The sequence below is a fragment of the Geotrypetes seraphini genome, chromosome 6 (genome assembly GCF_902459505.1).
Source record: "Geotrypetes seraphini chromosome 6, aGeoSer1.1, whole genome shotgun sequence".
Classification (NCBI taxonomy): domain Eukaryota; kingdom Metazoa; phylum Chordata; class Amphibia; order Gymnophiona; family Dermophiidae; genus Geotrypetes; species Geotrypetes seraphini.
The window spans coordinates 45,869,502-45,889,104 of NC_047089.1; the positions used below are offsets into that span (position 1 = coordinate 45,869,502).

Consider the following 19,603-nt stretch of genomic DNA (forward strand, 5'->3'; position numbering starts at 1 on the left):
TACATTTTGAGTTAATTTGCACTCATGGTAAAAAAAAAAAAAAAAAAAGGGGTGGAAAGGTGGCAATTACATACTGTGTTCCTCCCATAGCACAAGACTCATCAACTAAACATGACAGCAAAACTTTCATAAACCCTATGGGGCTCATTTTCAAAACACAAAGCTGTCCAAAAACGGCATAAAGTGGCACTTGGATGTTTTTCTTGGCAAAACATTTAAGTAACCATTTTCAAAACTGACTTTCTAGATATTTTGCTAGGCTTTTTGTCTGCACTGTGTACTAAATCTCAAGGAAGCATGATGAAAACGTGTTATGGATGGGATTTGGGCAGGCTTAGCACTTGGACGTTTTGCAGTGATAATTGAACATTTTACAAAACATCCAGGTCACAATTTGGACTTCTGGGGCTAAATATAGAAACATGACGGCAGATAAAGACCAAATTGCCCATCCAGTCTGCATATCCGCAGCATCCACTATCTCTTCTCTCTAAGAGACTCCGCATGCTTGTGCTATGCTATTTTGAATTCAGACACAGTCTGTCTCCACCACTTCTACCGGGCAGATTATTCCATGTATTCCATGTAACTACCACCCTTTCTGTAAAAAAGTATTTCCTTAGATTACTCCTGAGCCTGTCACCTCTTAACCTCATCCTATGCCCTCTCATTCCGGAGCTCCCTTTCAAATGAAAGTGACTCGCCTTGTGCACATAAGGGTCAAAAAGATGCACAATGAGAGTTTGAGCAGATGTTGGGGACACCAGTACAATGAGGCTGTATATCGATGTAGTATAAATTGCTGCATAGGGATGGGGATCTGAAACCTTCTTATTTACTAGCTTGGGAGGCAGATTTGGGGACAGTTTTTGATATGGAGGAATGGGAACGGATAACGTTACGGATGCATCATATCACAGTGGCACCTTTATTGGTGGAAAATGCTCTTAAACGTTTAGTGAGATGGTATATGACCCTAGTCCTTATTAGTAAAATGTCTGCAATGCGTACTGATACTTATTAGAAGGGGTGTGGGCAGAGGGGAACGCTTTTTCATATGTGGTAGAGCTGTCCTAGGCTTCAATTATTTTGGGGGCAAGTGTTTTGCTATGTGGGTAAGCTTCTCCAGGTACCCATAGTGGAGAGGGCGGAGACTGCCTTATTGGGGGTACACACAGGGGGGGGTGGATGATACTCAGGATAGACTGGCTCTTCTAGCGTTCACAGCAGCTAGATTGACTGTAGCCAGTTTTTGGCGGAGCCCTACTACACCCACCTTGACATTGATGGGGAAGAAATTGGGATAGGTTTGTGAGAGGTATAGGTTTTTGGCTTTGCTGATGAGGAAATGGCAACAATATCTAGATATATGGGGATGATACCTGGAAGTGGAGGGAATGGAACTGGAGAGTATTGCTAAAGGCTGACTTGACTGTTCCTGAAAAGGTCTTTTGCTTGACTTTTCCTGTGTTTCTTCTCTCTCATTTGTCTCTTTTTTTACTGCTTCTGATGGTTTTAGATGATATTTGTCTGTTGTTACTGGGGGGAGGTATGGGATTGGTGGGTTGGGGGGAATTTAGGGTTGTTTTTGAAGTTTTCTTTGTTCATCACAATGTTTGGGGGCTATTTTGTATTGATTATTCTTTGTCGCGATGATGATTGTATGTTATGCTCTTCATTATAAATAAAGAATTACATAAAAAAGGTGCACAAACTGACTAGCTGACCACTGGAGGGATGAAGGCATAGCCCTCCACACTCCTCTAGTGGCCACTGATACCTTCCCACCCCCCAAAGATATAAATGAAACAGAACATATCTGTCTCTATGACAGCTGCAGATAGCATGGCTAGTCCTAGTATAACAGCAAGCATGTGCCTGGAGTAGCCTGGTGGGCAGTGCAGTGGACTCCAGAGAGGGGGACCCAGGCCCATATCCCACCCTAAATAGTACACTTGTGGGAGAAAGTGTAAACCCACAAAACATAATGTACCTACATTGTGATAAGCAGACTATGCCTGCTAGGAGTGTCCCTAGCACAGATCCCAGTGCAAATCCAGACACTGCCCATAATCTGCCTTATTCCCCATTTTCTGCCTCTCAGTCTAAATTTTCTTCTAGGGCTTGGAGAGGGAGTAAGAGAGCAGCAGTGCTAGGTTCCCATCCCCCTCTGGATCACAAGGTGAATCACCGGAAATCCTTTCCACCTGAGGGTTGGGGGCGGGGCTGCAAGCTGCTCTCCCTGAAGACTAGGCTACTAGAGAATCAGAACAGAGAGGAACAGCAGCAGGGAAGGTCACAAGGCTCAGGGCTGGGAGCTCCTGATAGCAGTCAAGCTCCAGAGGACATGGAGTTTACAGAGGTTGGAGGAGAATCACCTTCCAGTCTGAGTGAGGAACCATTGGCCATGGAAATGGAAACAAGTCCTGAAGCCAGTGTTGGGCTGATGCCTGCAAATATTCCTATGGAGGTTTGCCTCACAAAAGCAAGTATTTGAATATTGCTGAAGTTTATGGCAAGTTTGTTTTTCCATTTTTTTTGAAAGCTTAACTGTGTTTTCCCTTTTGAATCAAGTGTACTATGGTATGCTAAGACAATGGGGTTAGCCCCGTGTTACGTGGTGGGATAGCGGGCCTAATTTCTGGCGATTCAAGACCACACGGTGCACACTGTCTTTCCAGCCTTCAGTCGCTGAAGAAGCCAGTATTTTTACACTGTCTTGTAGCTTTGTTTTGGTGAAAAAGTTTTTCCTTTTCTTTTGGTAATGAACTCCACCTGGACTATAAGTTAAGTGAGAACTTACCTCTGAGGAAGAGAGTTTTGTTTAAGTTTGGACTCTTTTTGGTTTCTCAACCAGAGACTGTTTTTTTGTACTTTGTGCTTTCCTGGTATGGGAGCTTTGCTATTTCAATCCTGACAAGCAAGTTACTGTGTTTTTTTTTTGTTTTGAACAATTAAAAGCAATTCTTTATTTAACATTGAACTTATTGTTTGGATGGTGTCCCTTTCACTGAACTTTGAAATAACTTATCCTTGTGAGGCACGCAGCGACTCACAAGAGTTTAATTGTGGCCAGTATTCCCAGGCCCTCTGCCAGGAGCGTGCCGGCCACAACATACAGGTGACACCTGCAGCCATAAGAACAGGGCTATTGGGTGATAGACAGGTGGATCCAGTAGGTTTTGGAGATGTTTTGTAGAGCAAAGCATACACAGTAAGGGAGTTCTGGTGAGATGTGAACCTAGCAGTCCTTATGTGAAGTTCATAGCAATCCCCACTGCTCTGCTGGCATGTTTGTGTGGTCAGTCTAATATAGTGGCCCCACCTAAGTCCAAATGGATTGGTTTTGGATGTTTTTGTATTTGAAAATGGCCAAAAAGGATAGATGCCCTAAGGGCCAAAACTTCTAGATAAGTCATTTTCGAAAAAAAAGATAGACGTTTTGCAGTTTTGAAAATGCCCTTTCTATTCATTTGAAACATCTAATCATGATATGTTTTTTCAAGTAGTAGCGCATTATCATGATTGAACATTAGGGTGGGTATTTTTATATAAAATTTTATCATTTATTATTGGGCCTACCTTCCTACCAGTTATTTTGTTTTTCTTTGGGAGAAACTGTTAGTCCATAAAAATTAAAACCAGATATTTTGCAATTCTAACTATGTAGGTAAAAAATGGGGAGGAATATCTATCATGATTCACTGAAATTTGATATTTTCTGTATAACACATAGCAAAAAATAGTGAGGGTAGAATACTTTTAATAGTAAGGGTAATGTAGGGGGAGCTGGATACCCTGCTAAACATTTATATACCCAGTGATAATCACCAGGGGAAATTTTGGATGCAAATTAAAGAGCTGATAGATGAGAAAGGACAAGACCATATATTGACTGGAGGAAATTTTAATTTCACAATTAATTCCTATTTGCAAAGGCATTCCAATAAATCAGTGGTCCAACCTGGATTAAGAAGGGATCATTAGCCAACTTCTTAGATCCATCCTCCCTCAATATCTTAATTCACTCACTTGTAATTTCAAAACTTGACTACTGTAACTCCCTTTACAAAGGAATATTTCCAAAAGAAATCAGACGACTTCAGCTAATCAAAAATACCACTATCAAAATCAAAACTAACTCAAAGAAATACGACCATGTCTCCCCTCTACTTAAAAATGCCCACTGGCTCCCCATCCTTCATAGAATTACCTTTAAAACCATGCTACTTACATTTAAAACACTTAAATCCAGAGAACCAGCTTTCATTGACAAGCTACTCATTTCCCACACTCCAGTCAGAATTCTCAGATCTTCTCAAAACCTACTTTTCATGCCCACTCTTAAGACATTTGGCACTTGCCGTACGACCTCCTTCGCTGTTACTTCTCCCCTCATCTGGAATTCTTTACCACCTTACATTAGGGAGGAAGCAAACCTAGATAAATTTAAAGGAGCACTAAAATGTTTTTTGAACACTGATGCCAGTTTCTACATTCTTAGATTTTTCTTCCTGATTTGATAAAGGCAGCCTGAACGAAACCTTCCCCTCCTATTGTCCTATCCTTTTTCATACTCTCTACTTTTCTATACTTCATTGTAGTTCACCTCCAGTCCTTTTTTACCATATTAGTTTTGTCTTTGTCATTATGTAATTTTGTTGACATGTATCCAGACCAGACACTCGCAAAGACTCGACTCCTTGCATAGAGTGTGTAGATTCCAGACCAGACACTCGCAAAGACTCGACTCCTTGCATAGTGTGTAGATTCCAGACCAGACACTCGCAAAGACTCGACTCCTTGTATAGAGTGTGTAGACTCAGCTCGAGGCACAGACAGGGAGTCGACCTTGCGGGAGACTGCTGATTGCCCAGGCTGGACTGCAGAAAACAGAGTTGAGGCAGGAATGTATTTGGTCAGTAACTGAACAAATTTCTGCTCTAACATGGTCTGGAGAGAAGCCTGCAATTGTGGATCTGAGTCTGAAACTGGACCACTTGCTGAGGCTATAGGCTCCAAGGTGGCAGTAGAAGCATGCTTTGGCTTGTACTGATGCTTGGATAATTTGAGGACCACTGCAGGAACCTTCTGCTTAGGTATCTGACCTGAGGGAAGCTCAGGGGAAGATAAAGCAGGTGTACTCAAGGCCAAAGATGATCCAAATGAGGAAGGTCTGATGATACTCGAAAGCGGAGTCGTGGAAGCAGGAGGACCCCCGGCTGAAGTCTGGACCGAGTCAGGACCCAAGGTCGAAGGTATAGCCGAAGAGTCCATCCTGAATAGCTTTTCCACTTGAACTCGACGACGTTTAAGGGCTCGAAGTTGAAGAGTAGCACAGCGCGGGCACGACTTCGGACTATGGTCAGGTCCGAGACACTAGCGGTGTGGGTCCGTGAGGGAAATCGCACGCTGGCACTGGCTTCACTTCTTGAAGCCTGTTACTGGCCGGGACATAGAAGGGAAGATAGCCGCTGCAAAGTCGAAGCCCGCAGGCTGCGGGTGAGCAACCTGCCCCACCAGTCAGTCGACGAAAAAAATATAAGTTTTTTATTATTTTTTTTTTTTTAAAAAAAACAGAAAATAAAGAAATGAACACAGCGATTCATGAAATAATTTACAAACCGCGGTGAAGAGAAGGCACGAAGCAATGAAGTTTCACGAAGAGCATCAAAGACAGACTTCTCGGCTCCGCGGAAAACTGAGAACTGAGGAGACCCGCTCTGTGCTGGGTGGGAGGGCACTCGCGCATGCGTGGTGCAGCGGACTTGAAACTTCTACGTTTCTCCAAGCAAGTCTGCTTGCAAGGCTGTCTGCATCCGGGCTCCGTGGATGACATCATCCACATGTGAGAATAGGCTGCCTGCTAGTCCTGGGATAATACATATATTGAGTAGAAGTGTTTACTTTTGATTTATTTTTATTGAAACAGGTCTAACCTCAAATGTCCAAGTTTTGCCCTGGATGTTTTCTGCAGTGTTTCATTATTACAGAAAAAAGTCTACCTTAATCCCGCACAACATTCCCCCTTAAGATTTAGATGCACTGCAGACAAAAACAGAAAAACATCTAAAAATGTGTTTTGAAAATGGCAGTTTAGACATTTTAGCAAACAAAATGTCCAAATGCTTCTTTATGCCATTTTTGGAATATTTTCTCTTTTGAAAATGAGCCCCATAGTATTCTTGGAATATTTAGGTGGGATGTATTAAGATGAAAAGTTTCTGTGCAGAAAAAAAAGAGAAGCAGAAGGTATGTGAATGACATGAGAGAGTAGAAGAGAGAAATAAAATATATGGGAGGATTAGATGTCATATATAGTTTTATTGCAAATGAATTGAAGCACTCTTACAGAAATTAGAACTTGTGACGCCAAGAAAGAATACCATATTTTTCGCTCCATAAGACGCACCCTAGATTTAGAGGAGGAAAACAGGAAAAAAACACATTCTGAACCAAGTTCTCCCTACCAGGCTCTACACCCTGTCCCCCCTCCCTGCCAGGCTCTGTACCCTGTACCCCCTCTGGTGGTCTAGTGGTAGGCTGGGACAGGGCACAGGGCAGGCAAGCCTATCGACAGACAGGCAGGCAGGGCCTCCCACCCCGATACAAGCAGGGCCCCCCGGTACATTTTAGAAATTGCTGCCATCCAGTGCTGTATCCTGCACTGCTACCCTTCCCTCTGCTGCGTACGTCTGACAGAGCCATAGAGGGGATTAGTAGTAATGGATCAGTCTCTCGTACCCGCAGGCAGCAGAGCAGACTTGTCCGGCTGACTCAAGGGGATAAAGGGGACGCTGAAGTTGGTGGGGGAGGAAGCATTCACTCTCTTGTCCACTATGTCTGAGCCGCTCTTACATGTCTCCACGTCACAGCCCAAAGCTGGATCCTGCGTGTGTGCGCGCAGCAAGCCAAACAACCAATCCGACACTAGCTCTCGACGTGCATGGGCCGCACAATGGGGATGGGTCCGATCTAATGTAATGGTCCATGGCAGCAACTCACTCAAGCAGCAGAGGTGGAAGCGGTGGCGAGAGCATCCATCCATGAGGGAGAATGCCAAGTGGCGGGGATTGTCTGCTGAACCCCCCTCAACGTGGTGCAGGAGCTATTCGGTGAGCACGAGGCGGTAGAAATCAATAAGTGGGACCCAGGAAAGACAGGCTGTTCGAGCGAGAGGTGGTGGGGGGGGTGGGTTGGGTATTTGCTCCATAAGATGCATCCTTATTTCCACCCACTTTTTTTTTTTTTTTGGGGGGGGGAAGGTGCGTCTTATGGAGAGAAAAATATGGGTACATGTATTAAAAATATATATATAAGCATCTTTTACCTGCATAAGTTTTGTATCATGCCCTGTGTATACAACAACTCCAATGGCCCACTGTGTATTTCTAAGTTGAGCCCCTCGTAACAAGATCTGGTCAGGACCAACTGGAACAGGCCTAAGACAAAAATAAATAATTTAGCAATGAATCACAATACATTTATATATAAAGGAATAATGGGATGAATTTCAAGAAATGAAGGCTCTCAAATTCAAAAGCACTTATCCATATTATGGTAGCCATTATACAGATAAGTGCTCTATCATGAATTTTCAGTAGCATGTGGAAAACAAGTTTATATATGGTCACCTATTTTAGGTGGCAAGAAGGTGCCTATTTGGAACCTATTTTATAAAGGAAAGTAGATGTCTATTTTCTTTGGAGAATACTAGTACAACAATATGTGTGCATGTGTTTTGGCATGAACCCTTACGCCGCCACAGAACTGGTGTAAATACTCATTCATAGGATGGGAAGATAAACAAATAACTCCACCTATATGAACAACTACCTCTAAACTGTATGCTGCTGGAGATAGGCAAATACTTATAAAATAGGGTATAGCTGGATTGTCATTTATGCACATACAGTATGGGCCAGATTCTCTAAAGGATGTCTAACCTTAGCTATCCACAATGTGGACGTCCATCGACTTAAGTGTCCAAATAAAGTGGATAATAAGTCCAATTAATTACTTTAACAAGCATTAATTGGAACTTAGGACGTCCAAACGCTTGACGCAGCTCTCAAAATAGACATCCATAATTTTGTGGACGCCCATCTGAAAAAGTCGCACCTAACAGGATAGGTGTGGGCGTGGCTTTGAAATAGACATCCATAAACAGAATTACATGCTGCTGAGTATGCTAATGCGTCTACCTAACGCCTAAAATGTAGGCACTGCAAAACCAGGTCTACTTTTGAGCATGAGCTAGTTAGACACGAGTTAGCTGGACATGACTTGGTGTTCACATATAGGTGAACGGGGCTTTATTTTGAAGGCTAAAGAGGACTCTAGGTTGATATTAAGGTCAAATTATGTTTAATAATGCTTTACTTAAGCAAAGCACATGAAAATATGTATATATATTGCATACTAAACTTCATTTCCAAAAGGTTAAGAAAATAAAAAGAGATACACTACTCACAATGGCTGTGCTTCAGAGCAAGTGGATGTGTCTGATGTACAATCTTGACATCAGTATGACATCATCAATATGCACTTAGATGGCAGAATACCACTAAAAATAATAGGAACCCTTGCCTAAACAAAAGCTCCTGTGGCTCAGTAGTTAAAGGCACTTCTTCCATCTTCCACAGGTCATGGGTTAAAATCCCCCCTGACACACACACTAGTTCCTTAACAGCTTCTTTTTGGTCTCATAAGAGAGTATGGATTGTAGATTTTGTCATTTACATTTGCACTCTGCCCTTTCCAGGGTCCAGAGGGAATCTTTTATTTTTACCCTGAGATGATTATGATGTCCTAAGGCAAGGCTGCCCAAGTCCGGTCCTCGATATCTACTGGCAGGCCAGGTTTTCAGGATATACACAATGAATATGCATGAGAAAGATTTGCCTGCACTGCCTTCTTGGTATGCAAATCTCTCTCATGCATATTAATTGTGGATATCCTGAAAACCTGGCCTGCCAGTAGATCTCTAGGACTGGACTTGGGCAACCTTGTCCTAAGGTATCATCTCATATGGCAGAAACCCCTGCCTAAAATGAAAGCGCCTGTAGTTCAGTGGTTAAAGGCACTGCTTCCATCTTCCAAAGGTCATGGATTTAAATCCCAAGTATGGTCAGATACCCCAGCAAATATTCCTATTTTATAGTGGCATTTTGCCATCTAAGTACATATTGATGATGTCACAATGATGTCAAGATTGTGCATCAGACACGTCCACTTGCTCTGAAGCACAACCATTGTGACTAGTGTATCTTTTTTTCTTTTCTTAACCTATAGGAAATGAGGTTTAGTATGCAATATATATACAGTCAAACCTCAGTTTGCGAATAACCCGGTTTGCGAGTGTTTTGCAAGATGAGCAAAACATTCTCGTAAAACTTGTCTGGCAAACCGAGTGTTGACTCGATTTGCAAGCACCCCCCCCCCCCGAGAACCAGCATCGCTCCCCCCCTGCTCGCAAAGGCCCCCCCCTGCTCGAACCGGCACCTCCCCCCCCGCACAACTTGAAACTTACCCCCCGTCTAGCACCAGCACGCAGCCCACAGGAAGTGCCGGTGCCGCTTGAAGAACTTCCTGCAATATGGAGAAATTAGGATCTCACCTGCTAATTTTTTTTCTTTTAGACTCTCCAGACCGGTACAGTTCACTGATGGGTAATAGCTCACCATGACCAGCAGGTGGAGGCTGAGAAAAAACTTTGGCTGTAATACTAATAGCTATGCTTCCCTCTAGTCTAACCAGTCTGCCAAATAGCCAAGCAGAATTAAGAAATGCTAATTATAACAGTAGCAACACTCCTAACAAGAAAAACAACTAACACAGAGCAATACTGTTGGAAATTGCATAGAAGAAGCCCCTTCGGCAAAACATCCCCACAGCTCACCAGCTACACCAGCTGAGCCAAAGCTGCTAATCTTTTTATCTTCCCCGACCCTATAAAATACTAGAACCTGCAGAAAAAACACACTCTTCATGCGAATCCCGTTAGAACAACAGACAGATAGGGTGGGGACTGTACCAGTCTGGAGAGTCTAAAAAAAAGAAAATTAGCAGGTAAAAACCTAATTTCTCCATCTTTAGCATCTCTCCAGACCGATACAGTTCACTGATGGGACATACCAAAGCAGTACCCATCATGGGTGGGACCCACGGAGGCCTGACACCAGAACACGCTCACCGAAGACTGCGTCCCGATACACCTGGACGTCCACATGGTAGTGTCGCACAAATGAATGCAGAAAAGACCAAACCGCAGCCTTACAGATATCCACTGGAGGCACCAAAGAAGACTCAGCCCAAGAAGCTGCCTGACCCCGAGTGGAATGAGCCTTGAGAAAACCCGGAACATGCTTCTTCTGAAGAAGATAGGCAGAAGCGATAGTCTCTTTGATCCAGCATGCAAAGGAAGCCTTGGAAGCGCCGTCCCCCTTATGAGGGCCTGCTAAGAGGACAAAAAGATGATCAGACTTCCAAAACTCCTGGGTTCGCTGAACATAAGAGTGAAGCACCCGACAGACATCCAACTTGCACAACTGCTACTGTTCCGAAGAGCCCTCCCAGCTATCCATGACCAAGGACTGCTTCACATGAAAAAGCGAGACCACCTTCAGCAGAAAGGAAGGAACAAGCTGTAGCACCACCTACTCCCTAGAAAACGCCAGGAAGGGAGGCCTACATGAGAGAGCCTGCAGCTCAGAAACGCATCTCGCAGAAGTAATCGCCACCAGGAAAACCGCCTTGACAGTAAGGTCCTTCAATGAGCATGAACCCAGGGGTTCAAAGGAAGGGCGCACTAGCACACCAGGACCATATTAAGATTCCAGGCCAGAACCGAAGGCCGCACTGGAGGTCGAAGCAGTTTAGCCGCCCTAAAAAAGTGAAGCACATCCGGAAAAGAAGTTAAATGCTTATCCTGCAGTAAACCATGAAACGCAGACAAAGCTGCAAGCTGAATCCGGAGAGATGACCAGGCCACTATCCAGGCCATCCTGCAAGAACTCCAAAATGTGAGGCAAAGAGGCATGAAAGGAAACCACTCCATGCGCAGCACACTACTCTTCAAAAATACGCTAAATTCGCATATAAGCCCAAGAGAGTGGAGATCCCTTTATCTGAATAACCATTCTTACCTAGGCGTTCACTCTCAAGAGCCAAGCCATAAGATAAAAGGGAAATGGGTCGAACATTGGAATAGGGCCCTGAGTCAGAAGATCGGGCAAGAGGGGCAACAGAAGAGGATCTGTCACAAGAAAACGAACCAGATCAGCGTACCACGGGCGCCTGGGCCAGTCCGGAGCCACCAGGATCACACGGCTGGGATGCCAAGCAATGCGAAGGACTCTGACCACTATCGGCCACGGAGGAAACATGTACATGAGGCCCGCCATTAGCTAAGTCTGTACCAGAGATCCAGCCCCTTGGCCTGAACATCCCTGCACCGATTGAAGAACCGTGAAGCTTTGGCGTTGACATACATGCTCATCAGGTCTATGACCGGCAGTCCCCAACACTGCACAATCAACTTGAAGGCTGTGGGACCGAGACACCATGCTTCAGGATCTAGCATGTGATGACTGAGGAAGTCCGCCTGGACATTCTCTACCCCTGCTATGTGGGAAGCTGAGAATGTCCCGAAGATGAGTCTCTGCCCACAGCATAAGCAGAGAAGCCTCCTGCGCCACCAGAGTATTGCTGATTCCCCCCTGACGACTAACATAAGCCACCACCGTGGCACTATCCAAGAAAACTCGAACAGACTTGCCCATCAACAACATCTAGAACTCTAGCAATGTCATCTGGATGGCTCTGGTCTCCAAAACAATGATTTATCAAGACGCCTCCTCCAAACACGAGCTGCCCTGAGCCGAGCAACCGTGACACTGAGCTCCCCAACCGAGGAGACTGGCATTCGTGAGAAGCACTGTCCACTGGGGCTGATCTAGACTCACTCCCTACACCAGATTGGAAGACTGTAGCCACCAACGGAGACTGCAATGAACTAACCCCCGAAGAGGAACGGGAGAGGCCAAATCGTTCACCTGGAGCAACCAAAGCGGGCGCATGTGAGCCCGGGCCCACTTAACCACGTCCAGGGAAGCCGTCATCAACCCCAAGATCTGGAGAAAAGCCTGCGCACGAGGACACCGGGAAGCCATCAGAAGACAAATCTGCGAATGCAACTTGATCACTCGGGCCTCGGGCAGGAAGACCTTCCCCTAGCTGGTGTCGAAAAGAACCCCAAGGTACTCCAGGCATTGAGGCGAAGCCAACCGGCTCTTGGACAGGTTGACTACCCATCCCAACGACTGCAGGAACTCCACAATCCAAGCCGTAACTCGGGAACTCTCTTGAAAAGACTTGCTAGGATCAACCAGTCATCCAGATAAGGGTGAACCAGAATGCCCTCCTTGCGCAAGGCTGCCACCACTACCACCATAATCTTGGTGAACATCTGCGGAGCCATGGCCAGACCAAAAAGAAGTGCACAAAACTGATAGTGCCATCCCAAGAACACAAAGCGAAGGAACCGCTGATGGGGGGGCGCAAATCGGAACATGCAAGTAGGCCTTCGTCAGATCGACAGAGGTCAGAAATTCCTCCAGATGAACCGCCAGAATGACAGATCTCCTGGTCTCCATGTGAAAAGACGGAATTCGCAGAGCCCTGTTGACCCCCTTCAGATCCAAGATGAGCCTTTCGGCACCACGAGGTAATTCGAATACCAGCCGGTGCCACACTCCTGCAGAGGCACAGGCACTACTGCTTTGAGATCTAGCAATCTTTGAAGCATTTGGCCAAAGGCCCGCTTCTTCCATGCCGCCTGACAAGGAGAAACGAGAAAATGATCTGGCAAGAAGCAAGAAAACTCCAAAGAATAACTGTCCCGAATCACCTCCAGGACCCACTGATCCATTGTTATCTCGGCCCACCCCTGGTAAAAGTCTCACAACTGAGCGCCACCGGAACCAAGGGAAGGACCGGCAAGGAGTCAATTGGCGGGACGGGTGGTGGGGGAACCGGTGGAGGAATTCCCCCTTCCCCCCGACTGGAATGCATGAACTGAAAGAAACGGCCCCAGGGAGACCCAGAGGTAGGAAAATAACCAGCCCCTCGCCAGGGCGATATCTGCGGAAATCAAGCAAATGACCCCAAGCAATGCCACACCATGCAGGTGGGCATGGTCTTCAGGAAGATAGGGCACTTTAGAGTCCGTTAAGGTCTGAACCAACTTGTCCAAATCCTTGCCAAACAAAAAAGACCCCCGAAAGGGAAATTTCGTCAGCTTAGCCTTAAGATGCCGCATCCGCCAACCAAGCACAGAGCCATAAGGTATGACAAGCGTCCAACCAGAGAGCCATGGACTTGGCCAATGCCTGCAATAGGTCACACATGGTATCATAAGAACATAAGAATTGCCACTACTGGGTCAGACCAGTGGTCCATCCTGCACAGTAGATCGTTCACGCGGTGGCCTTCAGGTCAAAGATCAGTGCTCTAAATGAGTCCAGCCTCACCTGCGTACATTCCAGTTTAGCAGGAACTTGTCCAACTTTGTTTTGAAACCCTGAAGTGTGTTTTACCCTATAACAGATTCCAGAAGAGCGTTCCAGTTTACCACCACTCTCTGGGTGAAGAAGAATTTCCTTATGTTTATATAGAATCTATCCCCTTTCAACCCATCTCAATTTTGGCTACTCCTGTTCCACCAAGGACCAGTCATCAGACTCATGGTCAAGGACATGTTCGGCACACTGAAAACAAGCCCAAGCTACCAGATTACCACACATCACCACCTGGACCACAAGGGCCCTGACATCAAAATTCTGCTTAAGGAGGGACTCTAACCTATGCTCCTCAGAGCCCCTCAAGGCTGAGCCACACCTAAAAGGCATCGTATGCCGCATCATGATAGCTGAGACCACCGCGTCCACCACCAGCAACTTCAAGGTATCCCTGTCCTCCACTGGGATGGGATACAGGCAAGCCATAGAGCACGCAAAATGAAAGGGCGCCTCTCGCTTTCCACTCCGCAAGCACAGTATCCCGAAGATCCTGATGCATAGGAAAAGAGCAGGATGCAGAGCAGATCCCCCAAAGCAGAGGGTCCACCACACATGGGAGTTCCTTCACATCTTCCTCAAAACGCAACACCAAGAAGACCTGAAGAATAAGCTCCTGGAGCTCTTCCCGCTGAAAGATGCGCACTACTGACACATCCTCGTCAGCTGACAGAACCGAAAAACCACCACCAGCAGCATCCATCCTTCCGAGAAGATCCTGGAAGTCTCCCAAAGGGTCCAGGTCCTCATCAAGAGAAAACTGCTCCCCATAGAAAAAATCATCATCCCAAGAGATCCTCAGCCATTGGATGAAACAGGAGGAGACGGGGGTGGAACCAGTGGTGAGGGGGCCGAACCGAAGTGGACACAGAGGGAAACCCCCCTCCCCCGAGACCCCCCCAGACGGAAGCAGGCCCTCGGCCTCCTAAAGTTAAGCCTTACACAAGGCAAACACAAAATCAGAGGGAAAAAAATCCTGGCGGCCCAATGGGACTCACTGCTAAAGCAGAGGACCCAGCAGAAACCTGATCCTGTCTCTCCAATACAGGGAGAAGGTCACCTGAGGCTGCAGACAAAATGGAGGCGCTTCCTGCTAAAATAGGAGCAAAGCCCACTGAAAAACATGCTCCTGAGGCCTGTAACGGCTGAGAAACCAGAACTGTACCAGCTGCTAAAGCAGGCAAGCCGGTAGCAGTAGTGAGTCCCCAGCAGCATTGGCGGTAAGGGAAACCTTATTTCCCTGACCGTCAGCAGATGCCGCCATGCAAGGCACTCACGAAGGGGTTCCCTGGACACCGGCACCCGAAGCTAATGAGGATTCCCCTTCGCGGCGGCCAAAACACCACGAGCACAGGCTGGCTGTATTGACCTTGCATCTGGAGCCCAATGAGCACTTTTTCCCTTTTTAAAGTGCTCACTGTGCAATATGCGACCTAGCTAAGGGAAAAAGTGCCAGTTAGCAATAAAAAGCAATAATAATGAACTGAAGGCTCACTTCAGTCCAGCACTGCCTCAGGATTATTTTTTTCTTATCAGAACAGACCACTGTCCCTCTAAGCCAGTGTTTCTCAACCTGCGGTGCGCATACCGAGGCCTGGGTTCTCTCCCTGCCTGCCCCCCCCTCCGCTGAAGCCACTGTTCCTTATTCCTCCCTGTCCCACCCCCAAAGCTGATCCTGCCACCCGACATGCTCCATTCCCACCTACCCCTCCACCGTCACAGTAGCAACAGGAACAGGCCAGGCGCATGCAACTGCATGCAGCCAACCCACAAGCCTTCCCCCAGATATCAATTGCTGTCTAGCTGGCCCAGGAACCTTCTCTTCGATGTCAGAATTGATGTTGGGGGAAGGCTTGTGAGCTGGCCGCGTTCAGTTGCTTTATGTGCCTAGCCCGTCCCTGTTGCTGCTGCTGCGGTAGGGGGTGAGAGGTGGGAATGGAGCATGTCGGGTGGCAGGGTCAGGTTCAGGGATGGGGCAGGTAGGAATCAGCAGCTTCATAAGAGAAGAGGGAGGCAGGGAGAGGAAAACGTTGGGTGACCCAGACGTAGGAGTGGAGTGTGTTGGGTGGCAGGGTAAGCTTCAGAGGTTGGATGGGGAGGCAGGGAGAAATCGGCGGCGGTGGCTTCAGTGGGGGGGCAGGCAGCGAAAGAGGAAGAAAAAGCTGGACTCATGAAGGGACAGAGAGATGTTGGTTGGGGAATGGAATAAGGTCTGGAGGAGAAATGGATGGAAAAAAATTGCATTACAATTAGTACTATTATTATTGGGGTGGAGTCTGGGGTGGAGTTTGGGCAGGTCTGGGGTAGAGTTTGGGCGGGGTACTCGGTTGGTATTTGTTATGCTTAGGGGTACTTGGCTTGAAAAGGTTGAAAAACACTGCTCTAAGCCATATGCCTTGCCGGTATCGTGGCAAGGCTTACAGCTGAGGCACCTCTAGAAATTTTGGGGAGGTGGAGGAAATGGGGGTGAGGGACTCAACTTGTGACCCGTCAAGTGTGACACCCCTGAGTTCAGATGAACCCCTGAAAGAATCCCCCCAAGCTTTGTCTGGCACCAGACAAGGACAAGAAGGCCACTATGCAAATTCCAACAGGTCTACACTAATCATTTTCAGGGAAAGACTGGCACAACTTACCACACCTGCTAAGACTGAAAACAGATTGATTAGACTAGAGCAGGGGTAACCAACCTGCGGCCCCGTGAAGTATTTTGTGTGGCCCTGGTCGAGGGCGATGCAGTGTTTTCTTCTGCTACCCCTGGGTGTTTACCGTCTTGCCGGCTCCCTCCTCTGTCTTGCTGCAGCATTTGTGCGGCCCCAGAAACATTTTTTTCGGCCATTGCGGCCCAGGGAAGCCAAAAGGTTGAACACCCCTGGACTAGAGGGAAGCATAGCTATTTGTATTACAGCCAAAGTTTTGTCTCAGTCTTCACCTGCTGGTCATGGTGAGCTATTACCCATCAGTGAACTGTACCTCTCTGGAGAGATACTAAAGAATAGATGTTTTCATAAAATGTATTTGGAAAAAGAAAAAAAGTAGCAGGCATGGCTTCAAAAGAAAAATTTAGGCTGTAGGAGCAGCAAAGCCATCTTAGACATTCCATTAATGCCCTGGGCCCAGCTTAAAAAGGAGAAATTAGGTTCTTACCTGCTAATTTTCTTTCTGCTAGCCTGTAGACTGGTATAGTCCTTACGAATGGGTTATATGCCTCACTGCTACCAGCAGGTGGAAACTGAGAACAAACTTGTATATCAGGATAGCTTCCCCTCTTGCAATCCAGTCAGCCGAATAGCCAAGCAGAACCTAGGAAAGACTTCAACTGAAAAAAGTAAAACACACTCTGAACAGGAGTGTAAAAACAACAAACATTTATAAACAAATTGTTGGAACATGTGTAGAACTAAACCCTGGTAAAGAAAATATCCCCACAGCTCACCAGCTGAGCCATAGCCGCTGTTCTTAATTCTCCCTGGCCCTAGAAAAATTCTAGAACCAGCAGAAAAAACAAAATCTGCACGTGAGTAAAACAAAAACCCGCAATCACCGCACAAAGACAGACAGGGTGGGGGTCTATACTAGTCTACAGGCTAACAGAAAGAAAATTAGCAGGTAAGAACCTAATTTCTCCTTCTGTAGCACCTGGTAGACTGGTATAGTGCTTACGAATGGGATGTACCCATTAAGGATGGGACCCCCGAAGGGCCGACACCAGAACATGTTCACTGAATACCATGCCTGATGCGTTTGAACATACATTGTAGTGTCTGACAAAGGAAAGCAGAGAAGATCAAACCGCAGCCTTGCAAATATCCACTGGGGGCACTAGAGAAGACTTAGCCCAAAAAGCTGCCTGACCCTGAGTGGAATGAGCCTTGAGAAACTCTGGAACAGACTTTTTCTTCAGAAGATAAGCAGAAGCAATAGTCTCCTTGATCCAACGCACAATAGTAGCCTTAGAAGTACCAAATTTGCGGACGATACGAAGTTATTCAGAGTAGTGAAGACGCAGGAGGATTGCGAACATCTGCAACGTGACATAAACACGCTCAAGGAATGGGCCACGACATGGCAGATGAGGTTCAACGTGGATAAATGTAAGGTGATGCATGTCGGTAACAAAAATCTTATGCATGAATACAGGATGTCCAGTGCGGTACTTGGAGAGACCCCCCCCCCCCCCCAGGAAAGATATTTGGGAGTACTGGTCGACAAGACGATGAAGCCGTCTGCGTAATGCACGGCGGCAGCGAAAAGGGCAAACAGAATGCTAGGAATGATTAAAAAGGGGATCACAAACAGATCGGAGAGAGTTGTCATGCCGCTGTACCGGGCCATGGTGCGCCCTCACCTGGAGTACTGCGTCCAGCACTGGTCACCGTTTATGAAGGACACGGTACTACTCAAAAGAGTCCAGAGAAGAGCGACTAAAATGGTAAAGGGGCTGGAGGAGTTGCCGTACAGTGAGAGATTAGAGAAACTGGGCCTCTTCTCCCTTGAAAAGAGGAGACTGAGAGGGGACATGATATAAACATTCAAGATACTGACTGGAATAGACTTAGTATATAAAGACAGGTTGTTCACCCTCTCCAAGGAAGGGAGAACGAGAAGGCACTCTCTAAAGTTGAAAGGGGATAGATTCCGTACAAACATAAGGAAGTTCTTCTTCACCCAGAGAGTGGTAGAAAACTGAAACACTCTTCCGGAGGCTGTTATAGAGGAAAACACCCTCCTAGGATTTAAGACAAAGTTGGACGGGTTCCTGTTGAACCAAAACATAAGCAGGTAGGGCTGATCTCAGGGCACTGGTCTTGACCTGGGGGCCACCGTGGAGCGGACTGCTGGGCACAATAGACCACTGGTCTGACCCAGCAGCGACAAATTCTTATGTTCATCCCCCTTACGAGAACCCGCTAGAAGAACAAAGAGATTTATTTATTTATTTTATTTATTCAATTTTCTATACCGTTCTCCCAGGGGAGCTCAGAACGGTTTACATACATTTATTCAGGTACTCAAGCATTTTTCCCTGTCTGTCCCGGTGGGCTCACAATCTATCTAATGTACCTGGGGCAATGGGGGGATTAAGTGACTTGCCCAGTGTCACAAGGAGCAGCTTGGGATTGAACCCACAACCTCAGGGTGTTGAGGCTGTAGCTTTAACCACTGCGCCACACTCTCGGATTTCCTGATCTCCTGATCTCCGACTGACATCCAACTTGTGCAACTGGCTCTGCTTGAAAGAGCCCTCCCGGCTACCCAACACCGGGAGGAGAAACTACCTTTGACAGAAAGGAAGGAACAGGCCTCAATACAACCCACTTCCTGGAAAACTCAAAGAAAGGAGCTCTACAAGAGAAAGCCTGTAGTTCAGAAACATGTCTAGTAGAAGTAATGGCCACCATGAAGACAGCTTTAAGAGTAAGGTCCTTCAAAGAACAGTCACCCAACGGTTCAAAGGGAGGGTGCACTAGAACTGACAGAACCAGATTCAGATCCCAAGAAGGAACAGAGGGTCGTATGGGAGGCTTGAGCAATTTGGCCGCCTGCAAGAAGCGAATCACATCAGGAATGGTAGTCAAACACTGACCTTTCAACAACCCACAAAAGGCTGACAAGGCCGCAAGCTGAACCCTGAAAGAAGACCAAGCCAGTCCCCTATCCAGGCCATCCTGCAAGAACTCTAAGATGGTAGGCAGCGAAGCGCGAAAAGAGACCACTCCACACGCAGCATACCACTTCTCAAATATACGCCAATCCCTCACATATGCCCGAGAGGTGGAAAGCCTTCAGGACTCCAAGAGAGTTGAGATCACTTTATCTCAATACCCCTTCTTACCTAGGCGATCCCTTTAAAGAGCCAAGCCGTAAGACAGAAGGGACCTGGCTCGAACATTGGAATGGAACCAAGTCAGAAGATCGTCCAAGAGAGGCAGAGGAAGAGAATCCACCACCAGATGCCTCACCAGATCCGCGTACCACAGCTGCTTGGGCCAGTCTTGAGCTACCAGCACCACCAGGCCTGGATG

At 46.7% G+C, this 19,603-nt stretch overlaps 1 protein-coding gene across 1 annotated transcript in view; it reads right to left on the reverse strand.

The window, feature by feature from the left end:
* Window positions 1–19,603, reverse strand: part of ATP8A2 (ATPase phospholipid transporting 8A2) — a 457,609-nt gene that overhangs the window by 417,629 nt on the left and 20,377 nt on the right. The window contains exon 3 of the mRNA XM_033950263.1: window positions 7,331–7,442. Coding sequence (XP_033806154.1) covers window positions 7,331–7,442 — 112 coding nt within the window. The remainder of the gene's footprint in view (window positions 1–7,330; window positions 7,443–19,603) is intronic.